At 54.8% G+C, this 25,583-nt stretch overlaps 1 protein-coding gene across 3 annotated transcripts in view; it reads right to left on the bottom strand.

Moving 5' to 3' along the window:
* Positions 1-25,583, bottom strand: part of OTOF (otoferlin) — a 91,477-nt gene that overhangs the window by 31,777 nt on the left and 34,117 nt on the right. For 2 of the 3 annotated variants that reach the window (XM_044262539.1, XM_044262541.1), the window contains exons 4-8: positions 22,156-22,255; positions 19,561-19,742; positions 6,925-6,998; positions 5,132-5,258; positions 4,599-4,653 (exon numbers count right to left, since the gene is read on the bottom strand). In XM_044262539.1, coding sequence (XP_044118474.1) covers positions 4,599-4,653; positions 5,132-5,258; positions 6,925-6,998; positions 19,561-19,742; positions 22,156-22,255 — 538 coding nt within the window. Of the gene's footprint in view, positions 1-4,598; positions 4,654-5,131; positions 5,259-6,924; positions 6,999-13,368; positions 13,414-19,560; positions 19,743-22,155; positions 22,256-25,583 lie in introns of all 3 variants that reach the window. The other variant, XM_044262540.1, reaches the window with a different exon arrangement.

Genomic DNA, 25,583 nt, shown 5'->3' with positions numbered 1-25,583 from the left:
ACCGATTCTTCAGGGAGCTAAAAAGGAAATGGAGCTAATTAACTTAGTTCCGAGAAGTTGACTGTGAAGAGAGTAAGTAGACACTAGAAGTCCTTCCAGAATATTCTTGCACAGCAATTCATAGAGTTTTAACCTCTATGAAACTTTTAAATGCCAAAGTCTTAAAAAAAATATCTCATTATATTTTCCCACAACTAACCCATCCTCTCCCCTCCATTAGAAAAAGAAAGGAAGAAAGTAAGACTCTGTAACTCAAGACTGGGGAAGGAGACATACACAGTTTGGTCCTAATAAGAAATAAGATGTGACATCAAGAAATTAACCTTCCAAATGTGATCAGTTGGTTAGTTTTTATGTTTTTTATCCAGAGGCCCAGCCATGAGGCCCCCTACTCCTTTTCAGGACCCAAAGGGTGGGTATAGGAGGAGGACAGAGGGTTGAAAGGAGCAGAGGGTGGGGGCGGGGAGAGAAAGCCTCCAGAGGGTGCTCTTTGCTGGCTGAAGGGTGACCCTGAGGGAAACCCTGAACGTGAGCCAATGGGGTCATTGCATGGTGTTGGTGGGGGAGGAGAATGTCATTTCTGCTGCTTCCCCACACCCAACCTGGGGTTATATGGAGAGGCTATATCACTTGGTCTTGAAATTTCAAAAAAATTCCAAATCAGGGATGTCTGGGTGGCTCAGCCAGCTGAGCGTCCAACTTTTGATTTTGGCTCAGATCATGATCTCAGTGTCGTGGGATCGAGCCCCACGTCCTGCTCCTGCTCGGTGGGAAGTCTGCTTGAGATTCTCGTTCTCTCCCTCTGCCCCGCCTCACCCTCAAATAAATAAATAAATCTTAAAAAAAATTAGAATTAAGATAAGACAAATTTTGAGGGAGAGGACTGGCCATCCTTTCCTTCCATTCTCTCATCAGCAGAGGACTTGATTTTTCCAGGGTGGAAGATGGGGAAGCAAATAGACCCACAAAGGAACCGACCAAGCAGTGGACCTGGGAGACTCTTAGGTAATGACCTACTCAGTCCTCCTCTTCCAAGATGAGGGACCTAATCCCCAGGTGATTTCATGAAAACCATTGCAAGGAACAAGGCAGAGTGTAAACCTGCATCTCTGTCCTGGGAGAACCCAAGAGCCATGGTGCTCTGGGACATGCTTCTGCGGGCTCTGATCATGCTGCAGGAACAGTGGCGGGGAGCTGGAGATGGCAGGGCACAGGCCCATCGGTGCTGCCCTTCTGTAATATCCTTTACCTTTCCTCACCTCCAGGTGGCCAAGATGTGGCATGACTGGATCCGCATTTTGAGAACATCACTCCAGTGGTGGCACAGAGGTTGGAATGGAGGAGGCACTACGAGGGCGGGAAGACCAGCGAGGAGGAGGGTGCAATACTGCCTTCGAGGCTGGGGTCCATGGTCAATGTCACGAGATGACATGGAGGCGAAAATGTATGCGATCTTGGTGCCCAGAAGAAAGGGCAGGGAACACACTCAGGATTCCATGACCCAATAAGAAACTCTCTGCCAGGTGCTGACCTTTGCTCACTCTGATGGGGAAGCTGCAGATTCCCTGGGATGACATTGGGGCTTCTCACCTTCGAGATGCCAATAATCAAGAAAGGGTTTGCACATGACATACATTCCAGCCAGTGGAAACAAAGGGGATGGGCATGCCATGGCCTCTTGGTGGTCCTGAGCCCTCAGGGTCCTTCCTACATCTCCTCCCACCAGCTGGCTTTCAGAGGTCTTTCTGACTAGGCGAAGCTAAGCTCTCTCGAGAGGGACGTTCCTTTGCTGTTTTCTTGCTCCCTACATTGTATTTATTGGAAGCAAGGATAAATCTGCACTTGCATTCTCAGAGCTCTCTCTCAAACTCTTTTCATAATTGGAATTGAGATGGGAATGAACTTGTCAGACAATACTGTGTTACCAGGTTAAATACAACAACTGTTCTGTTCTGTTCAATTCAGAATGTCTGCAAAGCCTTTGGAGGGAGTAAGTGTGGTCCGCTTAATTAAAGTCTCTGTCAGGAAGCAGTTGGAAAGGGCTTTAAAAATAAGCAGTACAGGGGTACCTGGGTGGCTCAGTGGGTGAAAGCCTCTGCCTTCAGCTCAGGTCATGATCCCGGGGTCCTGGGATCGAACCCTGCATCGGGCTTTCTGTTCAGCAGGGAGCCTGCTTCCCCCTCTCTCTCTCTGCCTGCCTCTCTGCCTAGTTGTGATTTCTGTCAAATAAATAAAACCTTAAAAAAAAAAAGCAGTAGGTAGTAAGCTAAAGATGAACGCGGACCAGAGGGGGTGACCATCCAATTAGATCCATCCAGTTAGAGAGAAATTAGTCACTCTGACTGCTTCGGTTGGAAACCCTTGGATTTGAACCCTGGTTTTACCTTTGAATAACTGTGTGACCTGGGGAAAGCTCCTCACCCTCCTTGTGCCTCGGTTTCTCACCTATGAAGTGGAGGAATACCTATATTTGGATGGTTGTAAGGATTATATTAACATTTAAGTTAACACACAGACAGCTCGCAGTATTGTGCTTGGCTCATAGCAAGCCTTCGAGAACGTAAGTCATGATAATAGGATCGACAGTGACTCCATTTTCTATGTGCCTCGATGTGGCAGGCTGGTGACACATCTGAAAACACAGACAAGGAGGTCTTTGTTCTCTGGAATTTTCCTATTCTCAGAAGACAGGAGCAAAGCCCCGAGCCCAGGCCCCTGGAAAATCTTCAGATACTCTGTGTTTGGGTTGTGGCAGAGACAGGAGGGAGCGACATTCCCAGACCTCCCAGGAGCCCAACAGCTTGAAGCCGTTTAAAACCACTGCCTGGAGCTTATTTTCGAGCACCTGGAAAGATGGTCGACAGCTGGATGAAAATGAACGGAAGCAAGGATTAAGGGAGACAAGGAATGTCCCTGAGGAAACACAAAACACGACCCAATGAACGGATACAAAGAAAGGTGCTTCCTAGTCCTTCGTACCGTCACCTGAGGGAGGAGGGGTGGGGCCGTCCGTCCTTAACGATGGGGCAGTGTGTACTGTCTGGGAAGTGAGTATCAAAGATACAGCTGTGGGGGCATCTGGGTGGCTCCGTGGGTTAAGCGCATGCCTTTGGCTCAGGTCATGATCCCAGAGTCCTGGGATCGAACCCCACATTCGAGTCCCTGCTCAGCAGAGCATCTGCTTCTCCCTCTGACCCTCCCCCTGCTCATGCTCACGTGGACATGCTTTCTCTCTCTCTCTCTCTCAAATTAAAAAGAAAAAAAAAAAGATGTATCTCTAACCTGGGAGAGAAGGCTCACTCTGATTCTAGGCCCAGGTTCTGTTACAGTGGTAGCCAAGTGGCATCTCTTAAAGACTCTGTTTCCTCTGACCAGCGAGTGTACTCAGTCCTAGGAACGCCCAGAGTCTTCTGACCTAAAATTGGGTCTCGTTAGACCCTAAGGGAAGGTCTAGAGCAATGGGTGGTCTGTGGGCCTTCCTGCTTCCAGTTTATAAATAAGTACTTGGCGCTTTCAGCTTAGTCTGTTGTGGGTTGGGTTAGTAGAACTCAGTCTCTCAGGCTCTGATCAACTCTGCCAGAAGAGACAAAATCACGATGTGGCCCTGCAAGCCTCAGGACCAGGCCCCCAGGCTTGGGGGCTGCACTGGGGTTCAGTCGCCCTGTGTGGCCCTCTCTCTGCAGCTACCAGCCATGCTCACGACCCATCCTGCCCGCGCTGGGAGCACATTAACAATTCAACGGCTTCAAATCTCTCCCCATCACAGCCAGTTTGTCCCCGGTTTTAGAAACACACCAACAGAGGGACGCCTGGGTGGCTCAGTTGGTTAAGCCGCTGCCTTCGGCTCAGGTCATGATCCCAGGGTCCTGGGATCGAGTCCCGCATCAGGCTCCTTGCTCAGTGGGGAGCCTGCTTCTCTCTCTGCCTCTGCCTGCTGCTCTGCCTGCTTGTGTTCTCCCCCCCGCCCTCTCTCTCTCTGACAAATAAATAAATAAATAATATAAGAAAAAAAAAAAGAAACACACCACCAACAACAAAAAATGTTAATTGGAAAAAATACAGAGAAGAAAAAGAAAAAAAATAGCCACCCACATTCTCTCATCTATGGATAAACAGGATTGACATTACTTCTGACATTGACATTACTGCTGACATTAAATAATAGAAAACAACAATTTAAAACAGCACACCAAAAAAAAAAAAATCTCTCTTCAGAGGCTCTTATTTTAATTGTTGGAATATATACATATATGTATATATTCTAATAAATATGTCGTGGTGCTTCTTGGTCTTTTTATGGTTTTTCCAGGTCCCTCTGACTTGATGAAGTCCAATGCTGAACACAAATGAAGTCCTGGGAGGGCTTTGCCCAGCATAAGCATCGTTCTCAAGTTCCTCTTTAAGCTTGTGCCTCCTTAGTCATGACACTTTTATGAGTGCCTCCCAGAAACAAGCTTACTTTGGGAACTTACATTCAGCTTGTGGTTCTCTCTGACCCTCAGATCCATGCAACCTCAGAGTCTATAATGCACATCTGGTCAGAACTCCCCACCCGAGTAGAATCTACAAGGTATGCAACCTTGAGATGCTCCACCTACCTGGAAATCCATGGGCCGCCCAGCACATGGCTCCATCTTAATGTCTGGCTTGGACCTGAGAAGGAAAATGTACAGTCAGGCCTGGTGTAAGGGACTGCTTGGAGGGGAGGGGGTGGGCACTATCAGTGGTTGGACCCTGGCAGAGGGCAGAAGGACAGAATCATAGTCTTCAAACCCTCCAGGACTGTCAAACAGAATGGGGATTAGTTGTTTGCAGAGGTCTCAATAGAGAGGACCAGCTAATGTCACAAATGACAGAGACAGAGATACTAGGTTGACAGGTTCCGCTGTGGGCTGGGCAACTCTCTGATTTCCCGTGGCCTGGAGGTGTTCAGTGACCTGGAAATAGGCTCCTGCCTTTGTAGGGAGCGAGGTGTGAGAGACTTCCAGGAAAAGAAGAAAGGGACAGGGTTAGGAAGAAGCTGGTTGGGGGTGGGAGGGGGCTGATTCTTCCCCACCCCAGTTCCACATCCAGCAGGGTCTTGCCTGAAGGAGCAAGGGCAGTTTGGGTTGAGGGTCTCCTGCATACTCACCGCTTGTTGGAGACATTGGTGGTGAGAGCTGTGACAGAGGCTAGAGACACAGAGTCGGGGTCCAGCCCATCCCCCAGCCGAATAGCCAAGCGGTCAAGGTCCTCCATCTCCAGCACAGCCGGTTCATCTGCCGAAGAAGAAAGGCCATTTAGGTGGACTGGACGGTGGGATAGAGACTGTCTTTCCCCTTTTTCTTTGGCATCTAGGAAGCTAACAGCCAGTTTTGGGGATTTACTTGGTAGCATCTGCTTAGAATGGTATGGCCTGAGTATCTGCAAGGTTTCCTACCTAATCTTGATCTTTGATTTTAATTGATATCATAACATGTCTTATTTTTTTAATTATAATTTTTAAAATGATTTAACAATATTTATTTATTTATTTATGTTAGAAAGGGAGAGAGAGGTGCAGAGAGTGAGAATCTCAAGCCAACTCCAAGGGGTGTAGAGCTCAACGTGGGACTCGATCCCAGGACCCTGAGACTGTGACCTGAGCTGAAACCAAGGGTCAGCTCCTCAACCAACTATGCCACCCAGGCACCCCTTTAAAGATTATTTTTACGTTTATTCCTTTAAGCAATGTCTACGCCCAATGTGGGGCTCAAACTCATGACCCCAGGATCAAGAACTGTGCGCTTGCCCTACTCACTGAGCCAGCCGGGCGCCCCGACTCTTTTTCAGTTTGACTGTATATTACTTAGGCACGAACGGAACACCCCTGGGGAAGAAGCGAGGGAGGGAGGAATCCATACTCACACACCTTTCGAACAACAGCTATTCTACCATTTACTGAGTGGCCTCTGAGTGCCAGGCTCTTTGTACATGTATCCCCTGTCCTCACATCCATGTCCTGTCAAGATGGGCACGATTCTCATGTCATGGGTTGGGTAACTGAGGCTTAGGAAGTAATTTGCCCAGGTAAAAGTGCTGATGATGAATTCGGAACCTAACCCCGCACTGATGTATGTGAGTCCAATGGGATGAAGAATTGATTGTCCTGAGAAACTCCACTCTAAGGGGAAGGAAGGGCACACCTAGAACTGGCACGGGGGCAGGAAGGAGAGAGATGCTGGGGCCAGTAGACCACACAGGGGACGCTGAGGCAGGAAGACAGGAGCCCTGCAAGAGGACATGTCTCCACAGACCCGGGTCGGAAAGCTACATACAGCTCCCTTATCCAATCCTGTTCTCCCCTGTCTCCTGCCCGGCCTCCCTGCCTCCCTTCAAACAGCTATCTTGCCCTCCCACCAGGCTGAGGCTCCCCGGGGAACCAGGGCCACAGGCCACTCCAGCCTCCCAGGCCCTTCTCTGCAGCCTGGTGAGAAGGCTTGGGGAATGGCAGGGCAGTGGGTCCTGCCACTGAGTAAGCAGTCTCAGGTTGCTAATTTTCCCCCAGAAATAGGTAACTGGCCCTACCGCTTTTGTTTTTTGTTATTCCCTTCTCTAATGAACAATCTCTAGGCTTCTGTGTGCAGGGAAAAAAGCGGGGGGGAGCAGAGAGGGCAGGAGGAGCCTTTCAAAAACAGACCCATCCGACAGAGGGTTCTGCTCACTTGGAGACCAGAGGAGATGCCCTTCCCACCCTCAGTGCTAGGAGCACCCCCTTCCTGAACACCACCTTCTAGACCCGGCTCTGCCAGCAGCCAATGGGAGGCTAGGGCCCGCCCAGGTGGTCTCGCCGGCCAATCGCAGGAGAGCCTGTCGGGGTGCTGCCTGCGGAGGGGAGGGGTTTGGTCTGTGTCAGGTGCAGAGAGATGGCCCCGGGCTTGGCCGGGCTGGGGCGGGTTTCCCTACCGTGTCTTTGGGGTTCCTCCTTGTGGGGCCGGTTCTTGCCGAGCTTCATGGCTGAGAACACACTTCTCCCGGCTCTGTGAGGTGGGCGCCGGAACAAGGTGAAGGGAGATGGACGCCAGGAGGAAGACAAACACACACAGGAGAGCAAAACCGGAGAAAGAACACATAAGAGAAAGGAACTGCTTTCTCCAGCCCCTCATGGGCTGGTCCCGAGATATCGTGGGGGCCAGACTTTCTAAAGCGGGAGCCAGGAGGGATAATTAGGGCAGAGAAGACCCCACCACCTCCTCCTTCCCCGTGCCTTCACACCCCTGAGCAGAATTAGTTATCTGTTAATAACTGCAGGGCCCAGCGGTCAGAGAAGTGGACCTTCAGCTGGAAAGAACGCTCTTAACTGGAGCCCCCCTCCCCGACCCCGGCCGCGGGGGCCTGGGCTGATCTCTGCACCCTCCCTCCAGTCATAGACCTCCTCCGAGGTCCACCATGCCTCCAAGCTCATCCTCCCTGTCCGGGCATCCCGCCTCAGTTGGTTGGAAAGAAAGCCAGATGACCCGAGACCAAGCATCAGGACAGAGGGACCGGAGCAGGATCAGAGGGGCAGAGGCCAAGGAGGAGGTGGGGGATGTGGCTGAAACTAGCAAATGACCCTGGTGGCTCAAAGCCTGCCTTGTCTTTCCCGACCTCTCCATGCATTCTGAATCTCCTCGGTCCCCAGTGAGAAGGAGGAGATGGGTCCTTTCCCATCTGTCTTTGGTGCTGGCTTCCACCCCTCCTGCCTGTCCCCATTCACTGTGGAATCCCCCCTTTGGACCAACCCCCAGGAACATATGGCAGACTCCATAGTTCCTACCTCTTCCTCTGGCTTGGTGTGGCCTTGTGCGCCCAGGTGAAGGGCCTTGCAGTCAGGGGGGCTGAGGGAAAGGGGCAAGGGCCGTCAGTATCCCTTCAGTGATGTCCCTGCAGCCGAGCCTGAGGTCCCTGGTGCCAGGAGGGACCCGGGATAGGATCAGCAGGGGGTAAAGTGCAATATTCCATTACCCCATCAATATTGCACGAGCTGGATACCTGACTCCCTCGTCTTCCCATGCTCCCTCCTCCTGGGCGTAGCCTTGTCATTCTGTAGGCCCGGGGGAGGGGGGGTTGAGATGGGGGCTCCAGCTCTGAACTCACCCATAGCAGAGGGTCCCACAGCTCCCTGAGGAGCCTTGACTATGGTTCCCCAGACCCCCTGCTCTTTATGCCGGGTAATGTGAGGTTGGGCAAAACATTTCCTGTCCTTGTAGGGATGGCCTAAAACCCTCAAGCCTGTCTACTCCAAGTTGGGGGTCCATCTTATTCCCCCAAATCAGGCCTTTTCTTTACTCTTCTTTGCTTTCTTTATACCCAGGCAACACGTGGAGGGCTATGAGTCTGCATCTCAGTGATAGCACAACCAAGAACCCTTCCGTGTGCACCAGCTCACAGCTTAGGAAACACCAGTGTATCCATGGTTTCCTAAAAAGTCACAAGGTAGGTGAAGGAAGGCTGGGTAACACTGATGAGTCCATACTAGCCAGCATCGTGTTGTCTGGGACGTCACAATGGACGAGAGGGAAAGGAAGTTTCTCCCTTTCTAATAAGGGGAGGTATATATGTGCCAGCAAGAGATTATGTAATTTTTCTTGAGCACCTACTATAGGCCAAAGGCTCTTCCAGATGTTTGCTCATTCCATCTTCATAGCAATCCTGGGAAAGACATTCGCTTTTTCAAGGAAAGACTCTGAGGCCCCGAGGCCTGGGGTTAATGTGCTGAGCCCCGCCTACGAGGCTGGCCACGGTGGGGTTGCCCTTCTCCGTTGGACATCCCATCCCGACCATCTGGAACTTCGGTGAAGAGTCTCCGGGGCCTGCGCTGGTAGGGGTAGGTGTGGACCGTGGGCCAGCACAACCTGCAGGTGGGGTGCTGTCTGGGTCCCACAGACTGCCCAGCTTTGCTTACGAAGGGGCTTGTTCACAAATGATCAGCTCACATGTTTTGGAAGAGACTGCCGTGAAAGTTAATGGCTGGTGACAAAACCTCGAACAGGTCAGTGAGCTCATCAGGAACAACTGAGCAGCCATGAGAATAGACCATCTTGCCTGGCTCATGCTGGCCTGGTGGCCTTAAGGGGCAGGGGTGCTGGCTGTGCTCTGACCCCTGTGACGGGTCGCATGCCTGGTGTGGGCCCTCACTCTGCTTCCTGTCTCGGCGTCTGGGCCTCCACTCTGTCCAGCCTTCCTGCTCTGACTGCCGCTCCTGGATTCCCCAGGAGTCTCCTGGATGGTCCCATGGATGGTTCTTGGCCATTTCTGGGCTGTGCCGTCCTTAGAGTCCCCAACCCCATACTGTGTGGGACCGACACAATGCCATCACACATGGCCCGATCCTCAGCGCCTGCCCCTCCAGGCTGCCCCCCTGCCCTGCCAACCCTGTTCCCCTTGCCCCAAAGTTCCTGAGAAAGTGGTCTGAGACAGTGGGTCACAGCATTATGCTGGGTCCGAAGCAGGTCCTGCCTGGAGAATCCAGCTGCTCGGCATCCTGGGACATGGTCTGTACCTGCTGCCTGAAGCCTGGAGGGGGTTTGAGCGGCAGGGACTTGTGGCTTCCTGATGCTGGTGCCGAGGACCCACCCAAGTGGTAAAGGGCCTGGGGTTTCCCTTGGGCAGTGATGGCCCTTGAGTTTGAAAGTCACTTTCTTCCTTAAAACAAATACACTTGGAAGTAACGATTGAGACTTTAAAAAAAAAACAAACCCCAAAACCTATATTCTCCTACTATTCTCTACTGTACCCTGAAGCCAATCAAAGGAGAAACCCCTCTCCCCAGATCCTGCATAATTTTAAGCATCTCGGCTGGACAGGTTCATTGGTGCTACTCCCATGAAAAATTAAGGATATATGTAATATAGGGTAGATGTAATTTCCAGAATTCTTACTATGGACTCCCTACCTAGCTCGTTTCTCCTAGACTCGCTCTTTGATTCATTTGGACAGCGTGCAGTAGAGCGTGACGTCACTGGCTCGCACTGCCCTTTGGAGCTTTCTGATCGATGACATGTCAGAAGTTCACTACAGAAGCTGCCTCTCCCAGTTTTTGTCACACTGCTTCCCAGAAACAGCATGCCTGCTCCTCTTGGCAAAGGGCAGAGGTGCTTTTTGAAATAAATCTTAGGCCATAATAAATAAATCTTGAGGAAGATTTAAGAAGAAGAAATAAATCTTGAAGACCATCCACTTGTGTTAAAGACTAAGATTTCCAAAATGTGGAATTTGTTGACTAGGTGACTGGTGCACTGGTGTACTGAATTTTGGTTTTGTTTTTAAATAAAATGCTGCCTTTGGTCTAATTGCGTTCTTCAATTACTCAAGATTCCATGCAGTGAGAAAGAGACAAAGAAAACAAGCCAATCATCAACTCAGTGGGAAAAAAAAACTACTTTGCAACCAAGGGGTTCCTCGTTCAAGGCTGCAGGAAAACAGAAGCAGGAGCAGGGGAGGTGAGCCTCTGCGGGCCCTCTGAGGATTCAGGGTCACATTTGGGCTTCCCCGTGGCTGGATTGACTGCAGACAGAATGATAGGCACCTATGGTGTAGACCACTCTTTCCCTCTAGAGAAAAGATTTTAACATTAGTTCGCTCATTTGTAAAATCTTTTCTTCATTTCTGAACCCGATGACTTCTTTGCTGGCTGCACGGCTCAGATCTAGAAGGATGAGAAGGATGTCGTGGTTGGGGGGATGCACTTGGGACCCCAGGGGAGGGCTTGGTATGCAGAATGATTTGGGAACATTGGCCAAAATAGAGGTAGTGACCCGGGTGTTGCATGAATTCAGGTCTGTGTGTTCTTCTGGAAACTGTGCCTAAGGGGCTGCCATGCTTGACCGTGGACTCCAGGCCTGGCTGCACATGTCTCTGTCCTGAGACGGCCTTCAGTCCTCACAACCCAGGCTCTCCAGCTCAGGCCTTGGGTAATCAGGAGGACCTCCTGTCTTGAGAGAAACAGGTCTCTGGCTCTCTGTGTTGTTGAAACAGCCACATTTTCCATATGTGCTCCTGTGCTCCAAGTGCCCCTCAGTGGGTTTATTTCTTTTAGTTCCTCTGCCCTAAGTACGGCCAATTTCATAGCTGTAGGCTGTAGCATTGGTTTTCGCAGTGTGTTCAGTTTCAGTTAGTTTCAACGCGCTTCCCGAATCTGGGCAGACGGGAGGAGCCTTCGTACAAGAGCCTGTCTCCGAATTTGTCCCGTGTACCCTGGGGGAAGCAGGAGGCTTGGGAGGCCCCTGTGTACCGAGGCCCACAGTTCTCCAGGGAGCTGGCCCCTCAGCTCTGCCCAGCGGCCCACCCCTTGCAAGATCCAAGCAAACAGCGTTGGGGCAACAGATCTCCCACCTCCCCAAGCCACCCCGTCCCCGCAGCTCACGGACTCACGGGAGCACGAGTCCTTTCACGGCCCCATCCTTCAGTTTCTCCTACTGCAACTTGCACATACCTCCACTTCTCTCTCCCCTGGGGAGCTCCAAACTAGCCAGCTTTACCACCCGATAACCTTTCAGAGATTTAAAACTGGTTTTAGAGCTGTTCTTCCCCAGGTGAAAGAGTTTCAACTTGTTGATAATCTCTAATTTTGGCAATCTCATTTCCCTCCCCTTTCAATCCTCCTCCCGCCCTACCCATTAAAAGAAGAATAAAAAATGCCAGTTGACTCTCTCTCTTGTGTCTGGAGATTGAGAGATTCAGATCGGGTAGCGCTAGGGACCCGTGTTTACGGTGGGGCTGTGAGGCGCCCCCGCTGCAGTTGGTCTGTGTGGCTGGGGGGTCTGGCTCGGGACAGACCCAGGAGCTGGAAACCAGGCAGGGCCCTAGAGCAGGCCACTCCCAGATAGAGCCCGGGGAGGGATGGATTGTTCATACCTCCTATGTAGGCCTTTTTACATCTAAGTGTCCTGACCCCTGGAAACCTCTCCCATCCAGAGACTCCCAACTCAGCATCTGCGTCATCTACCCCCCACCCCCCCGGCCAACCCCCCACCGGATTCAGCTCTCTGGCTCCCTCTCCAAGGTGGCACGAGCTCTGCCTGCGGCCCCTTCCCTTGCTCAGAGCCTGGCAAACTCCTTGACCCTTCAGGTCCCTGGGCCCTGAATCCCATCACGGTGCCATCTCCGTGTCATGCTTTTGCATGTGTGTGACAAGTGGGAGTTGGAACTTGGTATGCTTTTGTTACAGCACTGGACAACAATGAGTCCCCGGGGATCCTGATGCAAGCAGAGGTCTCAGGCATACCCATGCTGACCACCTCAGACCCCCTAGAGTCACAGTCCTTGTGTCCCCATGATGTCCTCATGTCAACTAGTTTCTAGATAATTGGCATCACATTCTGGGGTAAATCTCTTCACATCTCTGAAGCTGTTTCCCCATCTGGAAAACAAAGACCACATGCTTGGCTTTTCAGCTTGCATCAGCGTGTTCGGAGAATTAAATTAAATTTAGAGTACAGTCAAGTGCTCTAAACTCCCCGGGTCTATTGTAAACTCTGGGTCAGAAGCTAAATTCCCTGTGTGGTTATCCTAGCTCTGCTCCTATTCTGGGGCAAGTCACTTCCCCTCTCTGGGATGCAAATTTGTCATCTCTAGGAAAGGGCTGTGGCCCAGAGGCCCCCTCCAACTGGTCAGCCCTGACTACTATTGCTCCTGTGAATTCCCCAGGATGCTAGAAAGTTCTTGGAATGGCATGTGCTTTTGTGGAACTCTGTGAGACCTACTCATCAGCCCCAGGCCTTGAGCCTTTCCGACCGCCTGTGGCCAGCCCTTCTCCCCTGGGTTCTCTACCTCTGTCCTCTCCCAGGCAGCCCCTGATCTCTCCCTCCTACAGGAGGCCTTTTGAGTGATGGAGACGGCATGGACAACCAGAGGGTTCTCATCTTCTCGTCTCCCCTTAGCTTTCTGAGGCTTCCTGTGCCAGCCACCCCTGTGGCCATTCCAGGCCTGGAGTCTGTCCTCCTTGGGCCTCCAGCCCTGCTTGTCCACCTGCCCAGCCCTGCCTTGAATCTTAGAGGGAGGCGGCCATTGGCTTCTTGGGTCTTCCCCACTCCTCTGCCTTCAGTCATATCCTCCCTCACAGGGAAGCCTAAGGGCCTGGTCCGTGGGTGCAGAGCTGAACAGGGAAGTGGAGGAAGAGTCAAGACACTGAAAGGAGGCAGGAGGGAGTGGAAACCAGCAGGCCCAGACCCCTGCCCGTCCCCCCACCGGCCCTCCCTCCGTGACCCTCACCCTCCCATGGCCAGACCTCCCTCACCCTGCTGTCCCCTGGTGTAGCTCCACCAGGATAGCCCACACCTAAGCCCTCTGACGTGGGCCACCCCGACATCCGCACCCTGTGGTGAGGCGGCTTTGGGCCCCAAGGGCTCCGCCCTGGCCTGGGACACCTACTTGTGCTCGCCATCTCTGCCTCCCTTGGTCTTCTCTCTGCCTTTGCTGAGTAGGGGGAAGAAATGAGGAGACAAGGGGATGTGAGTGAGAGGGTGTGGACCAGAGACACTTGCAGACGTAGCCCCTCCCACTCCCCAGGGGCTTTCTCCTTGTCCCAGGGACCGCTCACCCCACAGCTTCTTACTTCAGCCTAAGCCTGCTGGGCAAGGATCAGATGGTCCCAGGCTCTGCCCTGATCACAGGAGTGGGGCTCGGTGGCCACTTTCCCAGCCCCAAGCCCAGGAGAACCTGGAGCCTTGATGAGGGAGGAAGCCTCAGGGTATCAGCTGCTCTCTTCCATTCCCAGGCAAGAGTTTGGTGATTCCTAATGTGGGTCTCAGATGTCTCAAGCAAAGGTTAGATGAGCCTGGCCACCCTCTAGGCATGGGCCACCCTGCTCCTTCCCTCTTCCTCCCCTGATCTCCTCCAGCAGAGTGGCCAGCTCCCAGGCTCTGAGGGCCTCCAACAGGAAAGGTGGGCCACAGGGATTCTGGGCACGTGGCAGTAGAGAGCTACGACTCTGGAGTGCGGGGCAGGGCAAGAACAGTGCTCTTCTCTCTCTTTAGGGAGGCTTTCAGAAAACCCTTCTAGAATGTTCTCTCAGTGCTTCCCTGATGCTGTGGCAATGAGGATAATCGGCTGAGACCACTGTTCAGAGAGCAGCTCACTACAGCAGCCTTGGCCTGGCTGTTCTTGGGGCAGACAGGTCAGGCGTGGGCTGCGGGACCCCACTGGGACCCACCGAGAGCCGCATGGGTCCTACTCCCCTGGAGCAGGAGCTCCAGTGAGAATGAGGCCTGAATGGGAGACTTACTGGCCCCACCCTCACAGTAATCTAAACAGGGGCTGCCTCTCTCTGAATTATGGATCCAAGTTTTGAAGGAAGTTTGTTTGTTATTTTTAAAAGAACTCTGCAACCCTGGAAAGTCTGAAAAGCATTGTAGTAGAGGAACCAGTAGGGGAACTGTATCATCTAGAATTGGCCAAGGATGGAACAGGCAGAGGGAACTGATGTACCTGAACCAAAAAACGTGATGCCTTTTCTCTCTCTCCCTTTGGGTTTTGCTCTGAAATCTCAGAGACGGGTCAGGCTGGCCCTGTGGGGGAACCGCTCAGGCACAGAGCAGGCCACAAGGCCCAGCGTGGACCTGCGCCCGGGGCCCAGCACACCCCGCCCGGCCCAGGCCCACCACGCCCTCTCCTCACACGCTCCAGGCCTCTGGGCCTACCCAGGGGCTGGACACGGGCCCACAGTCTCGAGTGTGGACATGGCGAAAGGAAAAGGACAGTCTCTGTGAAGAGATCATCCTACAGCCCTGATTAGGTCTGATTAGGACCACAACTAACATTAATAATAAAGCTCCAGCCTGTGCTCAGCCTGCCTCGGTCACTCAGCCACGAGTGATAGGGGTGGGACGTGGCCCCTGTGTTTGCGGCACGAGGTGAAGCCTTAGATCACTCTGACTTTTCTCCTAGAGGCCACGTTGTGTTTTTAGTGTCCCGCCCTGGCCGGTGTGTCCTGTTCCTCAGCCAGCCTCCCCTCTCTCTGGGCCTTGGTCTCACGCCCCCTTCGTCCTCACACCCCCACTCCTACTGCTCTACGGTGGCAGTGAGAACGGCCATGGGACAGGAGATCCAACATGGCAGCCCGCTGGGGAACTCTAGGTTTCACTGGGACCCAAGTGCTTCATGGCGCCAGGCCTCACTAGGGCCCGGGCCCAGGATGGAGGAGAACCCGACCCCAGGTGAAGTGGTTGGGTTGGGGAAGAGTGTCCCCAGCACTGCTTCACCCCATATCCCAGCATGGCCCTGACCCTGGCTCCTCTGGGCTGCTCCTGCGTCTCTGGAGCTCAGCCTGGGGAAGGGAGGCAGGGAGGAGATCACGCTCTGGGGGCGAGGCTGGCTGTGCCGGCCCCACACACACCCTGGGATACACAGTGCGGGGAAACCCTACTGCCCTCTGGCCCCGGGTACAGGAGTGGGGGGCTACCGAGCTTCCACGGACCTCTGCTGGAGTTGAAGAATGATCCATAGGGAGAACAAGAAAACTGGTTCCCCCTTGCTCTCCCAAGATGAGACAGAGCAGAGAGGAGCCCCATAGGAACCTTCTCAGGCAGAGGCACTGGGTGGAAGGAGGTGGGGCCGTGGAGGGCGGGAGGGCCAGGCAGGGGCAGAAGATCAGGAGACAGAGCCACAGAACAAGGACTCCGCAGGAAAGCCCCAGGAGAAGCTGCAAGATGAAGGCTGGGGCTCCTTTCTGTCCTTCTGGGCTGTGGCTCCTAGAGCCACCATAGCAGCAGAGCACAGAGCCAGGCGTGAGCACGGCACCCGGCATCACACTGAGAGAACACACACGCACGTGAGTGTGCAAACACCCGGGCATTGTGAGTGTGCATACGTGTTTGGAGCTAAGGTCTCTCCTTCCAGAGACTGGGGCAGGTGCATCCTGACATGCAAGGCCCAGAACCCTGACTTTGTGCTCCTGAGACCAAAGGGCCATTCCTTCCAGGCAGCGCTGACAGCTGTGGGAGATGAGGGGACCCCTGCGAGCAAATGAGACCCCGCCCTGGGTCTGGGCTGCTGTGAGCCCGAACCGTCAGCAGCATGGTTGGCTGAGCCCTTGGTAAAGGGTGGGGTGGCCAGAGCCGAGGGGGAGCTTAATAACAGGGCCTGGGCACAAAGTCAGATCGTGCTCAGGCTGGAAGCTGGGATGGGTGACACGGAGACTCTGGAAAGGAAGGAGCTAGGAATCAGATGAAGGCTGGGTGCTGACCACCCCCCCCCACGGAGGCCCACCCATGTGTAGCATCTCACGTGATCCGAACACTCCTGGGGGGCGTTCGGGACGCGCCTCTTGCAGGTGGGAAAGTGTGGCTCCAAAGAGCAGAGCTGGGATCTGAGTACCGTGCTCACCATGGCACCACGTGGCCTTCTGGAAAACTCTCAGGGTGTTTTTTACAGAGAGCCGGCCCAAATCAGAGGCTCTTAGTTTGGGGTGGAGACTAGAGAAGTAGAGAGTGGCTCAGAGGGCATGAGACAGACCAGGGCCTGGGATCCATGGAATGGTGGCAGGAAAGGGTTAACAGGCTGCTTCTGTAGGGTTAGGGGTTAGGGATTGGGGGGCATGCTTGGGCAGGGGGGCCAGCATGCATTCCCTGAGGTCAAGTGAGAGAAATTTCCAGGAAGAGACTTAAGGCCTTGAGAGTGAGTGCCCTTGCGTAAGGGGAGCCTCTAGAGAGGTCTTTCCTGGGGTGGTAAGGGCAGATGGCCGGGGTCCAGCCAGGGGCGCCAGGCCTAGAAGGAGAGGTGTGGGCTCCCCAGGACCTCCCCACATCAGCCTCCTCTGTCATCCCTGGAAGAGTCCCTGCCAGTCTGGGGCAGAGGCTGTTTCCTGACCCTTCACTCCACAAGATCCAACCCCCACCCCAGCAAGCACCCTGCTGAGCCAAGTCAGCCAGGGAAGAGTGGATTCTCACACCAGACCCCCATGGGTCCAGGGGACCAGGTGAGACCCTGCTGTTTGACAGCAATGAGGTTTCCCAGATGCTGGTGACGGGCCCAGAGGAGAGACGAGAAAGGCTGAGAGAGTGGGCATCTTTAGCAAAGAGGTAGCCTTTTCAGGAGTGGATGGAGGCAAGGGGCCGATGTGGGCAAAGAAGACTTCCCTCGGGCTCAGAGGTTAGGCACAAACATTCCTCCCCCTGTCCCTTTGTTGGCCAAAGCCTGTCTGGGGGGCTCTCTGGTCCAGAGGACAGTGGTTTCCTCCCACACTCCAGAGCTGACAGCCTGGCTGGTTGGCCTCTAGGGGATGAGGGTGAGACATAACACTTAGGGCCTCGAGGCCAAAGCTCAGGTTCTTGTCGGCACCCACGCTCCTTGACCCAGAGCTCACAGACCCCGTGGAGGCAGCCAGAATAAAGCTGTAGGATAATCTCAAACTCTCTAAAGCAGCCCCAGCTTCTCCTCACCACCCCAGGGTCCTCCCGAATGTTCTCACCTCTCCCCACACCCAGATTGTCGACTGCATGGCAAGGCCTCGCAAGGGCACGGTCCCCAACGTGCTCACACAGCCCCTCCAACCGGGGGTGGTGGCATCTGGAAGACGAAGGGCTCTAACCGTGGTTGTCACCCTCTCCCAGTTCCCGGATAAAACCCTTCCTCCGGCTCTGGCTTCCGGCTGCTGCCCTGGGGTCGGCCACAGGAAGGTCAGGGAGGCATGGCAAAGGGTGGCCTTGGCCGAGTGAGGGTGGGAGGAGTCCTCTGCAGGTCTGGGGACCAAAGCTCGGCATTTTGCTCTGCTGTTTCCACTCCTGCCCCTTCCGTCAGCCTCCTGGCCTGCTCTCCTCGGACTGAGAGAGGAACTAGCTCTGCTGCCCCGAGCTACAGGAGCCCGAGAGGGCCGTCCTCGGCGGTCAAGAGCTCCCAGAGGCCTGTTTCACGTGGGTGCTACCCACGAGATCCAGAGTGTCCCTGGGTCCCTCAGGATGTCACAGTTAGAGAGGAGCCGGGATGTTCAACTCATTCCTGGAACTGGCCCAGAGGGTAGGTGACTTGCTCCAAGTCGCTTTGCTAGTTAGTGGCAGCCACGAGGGGATTTAACAGAACTTAGCTTCCCTGATTCACGGCGGTGCTCCTTCCCCGCACTTGGTGGCCCTTGTGTGGCTTCAATCTTGTGTCCTTCCTTCGAGCCCCAGCCAAGCCAAGCGCTTTCTTATGTGGGGACAGAGGGCTGGGACAAGATGGTGCTCTTTGTACATGTCCCCTGGTTCCCCACTGGGTCCCCGCTCCTCCTGTCACCATTTTTAGCCCAATCCCTGACCCTTTGCACTGTTGAGCTGCCAAGAACCTGTTTGTCAGTAGCCCTGACCTGGGACAACTCTCGCCACTCCACTGTGCTGCTGGCTCTCCTAACAACAGTGTGGGGGGCTGGTTCTCATTGCCCCGGGCCCCATTTTACAGATTAGGAGAGACCGTGAAGAGGGTAGGTGACTGGCCAAGGGTCAGAAGACTGGTAAGAGGCAGAGCCGGGACTCAGACCTGGGTCTCCTGAGACCAAACAGCCCGCCCTTTCCCCCAGGCTGGCCACACAGGAAAGAGGACAGGCTCCCAGCTGGCCTGGAGTCAAAGGTCAGCTGTATTTGCCACAGGCATGGTTCCTTTGAGCTTGTTACTATTACGCAGCACCTGGCTCCCAGGGTCCTAAGCTTTATAGTGTGTGTATGTGTGTGTGTGTGTGTGTTTAGGGGAGTGGGAGTGGTTCAAGTACAAAGAAGAAAAGCCTATTTATCTCATAAAAATATATCCATTCTCAATTCAATTGCACTGATTTAGAATCTGTGTCTTTTCAGAGCAGGGACTGAATACACTTTTTTGGAAAGGGAAGGCCGGAGATAAGAGGGAGGCGGTCACTGGGAGGACAGCCCTCCCCTAAGACGTTTGATGCACCACTGACTTACCTGCATTTTACACGTTAGTCCCAGTGAGCTAGGAATCTAGAGCTAACATCCTACTAACTTAGAGTCTGTCTCTCTGAGTTCTAAGAGTAATATCATGGTATTTCCTTTTTTTTGGAAAAACCCTGCTTTCGGCATGAGCAGGTCTGGACCCAGCATTCCTGACCTCTGTGTGTGGCGGGACATCTGTGGTGTAAGTCCTAGGCCCTAAGGGGGCCAGGATGTCCAGATGCCTTTTTCTCAACAGAAGAGAGGCTATGTCCTGACCAGGACCTTTGGCTTCACCGTGGCAGGAAAAGGCCTCCCTGTCTTGGGCCTCTATGGGGCCAGGGGCTGGTCTGGCACTTCCGGGTCTTGGACCAGAGAGGTTAGGGCCCCTTCCTTTCTGCCCCATCCATTCTCTCAAGAGGCAGGGGTCTAGCCTCTTCTCCTCAAGTTAGAGCTCACCCTCCCAGAACTTCCTCAGGGTACTAGGAGGTCTGGGCCCTCAGCCTGATCCCCAGGTGAGCCCTGGGGTTGGGGGACAGGTGTGCAGGGCCCTGTAGAAACACCTTCCTGCCTCTCCTATGTCTCTCCAGCGGCTCAGCCTTGGACTCTGAGCCCAGTCAGGCTGAGAGGGGCCTTTGAGGGGCACCAAGCCCCAGGCATCGTCCCTGTGTCTTTTGGGGGTGGTGGGTCGCCAGAGGGCCCAGGCTCTTACCTCCGGAAACTCTTCTCGCCTGGTGTCCGGGAGCTGGGACGGGAGCTGGGGAGCAGCCCATCGGTCTCCTGGCTGTCCTTTCCTTCTTCCTGAAGAGACTCGTCCCCCAGGAAGTCACCATCATCCCAGGAGCCCACTGTGCCGTCTGTGGCCTGATACCGGACCTCCACGCACAGGCTGGTCTGGAGGGAGGGGGTGGGTGGTGAGCAGGGGAAGGCGAGAGCAGTCACGGGCACATGCGGCCTGGTCGTGATGGTAACAAAGCGCTTTCACTTCCTTCACCGGCTGGAGGAAGACAAGCTGGGGGTTGTCCCCCTCACGCCTTCATTTGGCAGATAAGGAAACTGAGGCTCAGAAAGATCGAGATGTACAGGTTCCGTCAGCTTAATTGATTCAGGCTCCCGGTCCTGTCCTACTGGACTCTGCTCTTCCCCGGTGCCCGGGGTGGGCAGCCCACCCTGGAGAGTCAAGTCTAGATGGCAGTGGGCTCTCTAAGTCCACCACAGACATAATCAAGAAAATCACCCCCTTGTCCTTAGAGCGAGGCTGACCTCCCTCACTCCTGGGGCTGGAGATGGGCTATGAGCTGAGCCTTCCGGAGCAGAGGCCTGGGCACCTCCAGGGGCCTGGGGCTGGCACTTCTCCCTGTTCTTCTGACACCGACCCTCCTACTCTGGAGGTGGGACTTACGGGGTCAGACCGGGCTTTTCTCTAGGGGAAAGTGGAGCCCCAAACCCGGGCCCAGGCTGTGCACTGGAGAATCCTGGTTGGGCTTCTTGCTCTGGGTCCTGGGGCCACTTACCTCCTTTCAGCTCTAGTGTCTCCCTGGTGCATGGGGAGGACTCATTCTAGTCCCTTCCCCGGTCTGCATGGATGTCAGGCTGTCTCCCAGAGTGCTTGCTTGTCCTCACGGGTTGGGGGTTGACTTGCCCCTGCCACCCACACAGGCCTTCGCTCAGCACGTGGGCTTCGGAATGCCCAAGCCTTGAGTCTCCCAGGGAAGGGAAAGTTATACATATTTTCTGAACCTTCACTGTGCTAGGTGTCATGTTAAAATGCTTTACTACAAACCCATCTGATCTTCTTAACACTTCGACTTACCCTTCCTGATGTATCAGAGAAGGTAGATTACTTGCTCAAAGTACACAGCTAGAATGTGCTAGTGCCGGGATCTGAGTCCAGCCGGGCTGACCCCCAAGCCTCATGTCCTTCACACTGAGCCAGTGTGGCCCTGTTGATGGGACCAGGGATGGTATGGCCGGAAAATCGTGGCCTGGGATTAGAAGTTCCGGATCCCAGTGTGGGCTCTGATGCGGACCAAGCTGTCTGACCTCGACTGAATTCAGTTCCCATCCAGGATGTCAGGGTTCCCATCCACAAAATGGGTAGCAGAGAGGGCTGGTAGATAGGCTAGATCTTCTCTAAGTCTTCAGCCTGATTCTAAAAAATACAGAGCATGGATAGTGCTGCCTACTCGTTCTTGCCTCCTTTCTCTCTCATCTCACTGCCTCCCACTGGTGTCTAGACCTTGCTCTGTATCCCCTCTCCCCTGGCCGGGGTGGCTGAGCTCTCCTGGCTTCCGAGAAGTCCCCCTGCCCACTCCTGCCTGTGGAGAGAATGGCCTGGCTGGGTCCAAGCTGTGAAGTCCCGAATGTCCTCCTGTTCTCTCTAAGAAGCATCTCGAGACACCAGGGCACTGTGGGAGTTTTTGCTCCACTCTGGGCACTCCTCACAGGGGATCCCTTCCATTCTGGCTCCCCATGGCTGCAGCCTTGCCTTGTGAGGCTCTCCTGCTGGCTACCACATAGGGCCATCCATTATGTGGGACACAGGTGAGGGAACCATGATATAACCCCACTTTACACGCAGGTACACTGAGGTCAGGAAATAGCAGTTACCAATATGATTTTATGTATTTATGGAGCCCTTATTAGGCTCCTAACTTTTCTAAGTACTATCTGTGTGTTCCCATTTAATCCTCAGAACAAGCCCTGTGAAGAGGCTACGTTGCTCGCTTTGCAGATGGGAGATCACACAGCTGGTGGCCGAAGGGGCTCATCCTCGGGGGCTGTGCTCCTCAGCACAGCCGAACTGCCCGTGAGTGGACATGAACAAGCCGAAGGGGACAAACGCATCAGAGCAGAGCTCGGGTCAGAGCCTCCAGGCTGACTCATCTCCTTGCTTTGTTAGGATAGGTGCCGAGACCGGGCATCATTAGTCTGCGTGTGCTCGCGTTGGAAGTGCTGGGATGCGACAGGACAACGGGAGTAGAAAACGAGGTTCCTACCCTCATGGAGCGGCTTGTCTTAGAGAGGCTCGAGGGCAGGCGTGCAGAGTGAAGACCGTACCCTGGAATGGCCAGCAGGGCTCAGCCTGGCCTTCAGATGCTGTCCCTGCCTTGGGATCACAGACCCTACTGTGCCCCCAGGTGGAGAGGCTCTGGCAATCTGACCTGAGTCTCCTCCTCCTGCCTCACGTCGCCACCCCTTAGGAGTCTCCCCCCCCCCCACCTGATGAGAGGGAGGAGGCAGATGAAGCAGGCTCCCAGGGGCCCCCATACAGGGTGAGTCCGGGAACTCGCCGGGGCAGACTCACCTTGATGACAGCATTGTTGTCATCCATCAGTGTGTCGGTCACCGCCACGTGGTTCTCCTCCACCACCTTCTGCAGCACCATGCAGAAGGTCCCGATGAGCCTGGGGACGGCAGGGGAGACATGGCAGTTCCACACGAAGAGGCCAGCGGGAGGAACGGCCATCCCCCAGGCCTATGACCGGCTGGGGAGGGGGTTGCAGGGACGGAGGGCGTGCTCAGGCTCCAGGCTAAGCTTGGAGAAGGTGGACCCAGGGCCAAGGCTGGTCCTGGACAGGGCAGCATGTCCGGGAGGGTACGTGGCCCCTGATGAGTGTGACTGGTTGTATTTGCGAGACCCATTTCCCTGGGAGAGCTCTTGGGCAGTGAACCCCCTTGGGAGATGTCCTCAGATGGGGGCTGGGTACCCCGGCTTGTGATCCTTGAGGATGTGGAGTTGGGGTTCAGCTGAGCCCCTGCCCAGATGCCCAGCGTGGAGGTTGTGGGGAAAGGACCGCAGGTTCTTGGACACACAAACACCTTCTGCTGCCTGCCCCCCTGTCCCCGCTAACCCCGCTAACCACAACTGAGGTCTCTACCCACTACCGACTCCACCGGGTCCCTGGTCTGCTAAAGAGTCCTCAGTGTTCACCACCTGCATTCCGCAGGCCCACAGAGGGCAAGGGCCCATCTGGTTGTAGGATCCCCACATTCTCACATGATGGGAGCCCTCACAGTGCTACGAACAGCACAGTCCTGCAGTCGGAGGCTGGGACCAGGAACCTGGCTCGACACCAGCCCGTTACCTGCTTCCCTCACAGCCAGACTCTCTCAGTCCGGCTTCTCCTAAGGGGAGCCAGCAATCCCTGCTTCTCCGGGTTGTTTAGAGGGCCGAGATCCTCAGAGCACCTAGCACATCCCCAACACTCCAGAAGCGGTCTGGTGGGTATTCAGGGGTGTCACTCTGCTGGAAGCCTCTCCCGGGGATGGGGTGGGGTGGGGAGGGGGGAGCTATGTTTCCTACTTCCAGCCTCTAGTTAACATTTCCAGCACACGAGAGATCTTGGTATCTGTGGGCTGAATTAACGAACAACAGTGGGTGCCTTATATATGCTGACTGAGTTGACTTGAACCCCACTTCCCCCTACGCTTAAAAGGTTATTGCTCTGGGAGGGAACAGGGTACTGAGCGACATCCTCACACGGTGATTCCACAGGAGAGATTAAAATGTTCAACCGTTTCTGGTTGAAGCTGCAGATGCTGAGGGGAGGCCCCACAGGGTGTGAGAGCCAGAGGGGCCTTGGGGTTCCCTGGTGCTGCCCTTGATTTACAGAGGAGGAAAGTGAGTCAGAGAAAGCGGGAAGGGACGCAGCTAACAGCACATCCAAGCGATGTGAGGCAAGGGGCGAATTCTGACTTTAACAGACAGGTCGGATGTCTGTTCTCTGCTGAGGAACACAGAGGGTGTTTTTTGTTTAAAAAAAAAAAAAAGCCTCCCATCCGTGTGAGAGTAGGAAGCAGCAGGAACAGTCCTTGTGAACAAACGTGAAATACTTGCCTCTGGAGCTCAGAGCCCTATCCACCAGCCGTCCTGCCTCCCCGAGGGCAAAACTCTTCCTGCCACTCCTCCCCTGGAAAGCCTGCCCAGGTTTCTGGGTGCTTCTCAGGCCCAGCCCAGCGGAGGTCTCCTCCCTGACGGTGTCCTGTCCTCTCCCGGGCTGGGGGCTGTGCCCAGACAGAAGTCCAGGCAAGGGGCTGGGGGAGCTGGAGCAGGTGCCCCTCAGTTCCAGTTTCGTCTTTATGACACGAGGAGGGGGTGGTCTCACAGCCCCTGTTCTGTGTACACATTCTAAAAGACTGTAGTTGTGAAAAAATGCGGGTCTTTTGGCAGCTTCACCTCTTTTGGTTTTAAATCAGTGGTTTTTGAACTTCAGGATACACAGAATCTTCTGGAGGGCTTGTGAAAACAGAAATGACTGGGACGTCCCCGTCCTTGGTTGTGGCAGGCAGTTTAACAACGGGCTGGGAGAGGACAGTCCTGACTCGGAGCTCCTGACCACGTCTATGCTGCCAACACTCCCGCCGTGGCCAATTTCAAGCTTCCAGCATGGGGTCACTGAACCCACAGAGATGGGTACCATCTGCTCTTGGGAGCCAGTAAGAGCCCCCTCCGGGTCACCACTGGCCCCTCTCCCAGCCCCCGAGTCTGATGCAGCGGGGTGCGGGCCCGAGAAGAGGTATTTCTGACATGTTTCCAGGTCGTGCTGATAATGCCGGCTGGGGGGGGGGCGCCCTTTGAGAATCCCTGTCCACTAGTGCCCTTTGCCAAGGGGCCTTTAGTGCAAGTAGGACCCACTGAGCCCCTGCTGAGTGTGGGCACTCAGGCCCCTTGCACCGCAGAGGATCCGCAGAAATGCTGCAATGTGACAAGAGACCCCCAGGGGGCAGGATGGAGCCATTCCCCTGCCCTCCCCCACCACCCCCAGCATCCCACAATTAAGTGCTCACTGAGGTCAGTCTCAGACCTTAGACTTAGAGGGCCAAGAGGAGGGCTTGTCAGCATTTCACCAAGGAAGCGCCCTTCAGCATCCTCCCTGACTCGTGCTCTCCACCCGCTGCTAGACACCGTGACGGGGATCTAACCACCCCACAGCGGCTCTCGCGGCTTTCACCCTGCTTCCTATGTGGTCCGCCTCCTGGCAGATTCCGCACTCAGCACGACCTGGTCTGAGACTTGTCCACACACACACCAAGTGCCCTCCTTAACAAGAGCAGTGTGGACAGCAGGAAGTGGCTGGGCTCTGGAGTCAGACAGAGGTGGGTTCGCCCTGTGGGCAGCTGTGGGACTTCGGCTAGCTCTCCAACCCCTCTGAGCCTTGCTTTTCTTCCCGTCTCCTCAGAGGAGGTGATGCTACCTGCCTCGCTGGGCAGCTGTGAGAGCTGTGACGTCGTCGCACTCAGAGGCCTGCCCCTCCTCCTTCCGTGACCATGACCATGGGGTTCGCTGTCTGGAGGGCCCACGTGGTGCTGGTCTTCCATGCAGGGTAGGCTCTGGGGGCAGGTGCACAGCTTCATGGAGCCAGGGTCTGTCTGAGGCCCAGAGGGTGGGGCTAGGACCCTGGGACCCAGGGGGTGGTTTGCGGGGGGGCGGGCTTTCATGCCCAACAGTTTGCCCGCAGCTTCAAAACAAGCGTCTTAATACTGTTTCCCACAGAATGTCACCCCCAAGCCCCCTCCTAGACATTCTGTGGGGAGGGAGCCGGTACAGGAAACCTGAGCTCCAGCCTGTGCAAGGGCTCCCTGTCCGCCCTGGCCCCCATATGTCCAGCCTGGCTGCAGACTTAGGGAGCTCTGCCTGTTGCCTTTCCTCTGGGGTGGGGGGGGGTCAGCACAGACAAGCTGCCTGGAAGGCCGAGTGCCCCAGGGTGATCAGGCAAGGTGGGCTCATGAGAC

This window comes from Neovison vison, chromosome 8 (genome assembly GCF_020171115.1).
Source record: "Neovison vison isolate M4711 chromosome 8, ASM_NN_V1, whole genome shotgun sequence".
NCBI classification, from domain to species: Eukaryota; Metazoa; Chordata; class Mammalia; order Carnivora; family Mustelidae; genus Neogale; species Neogale vison.
This window is presented reverse-complemented; position numbering and strand designations above follow the sequence as displayed.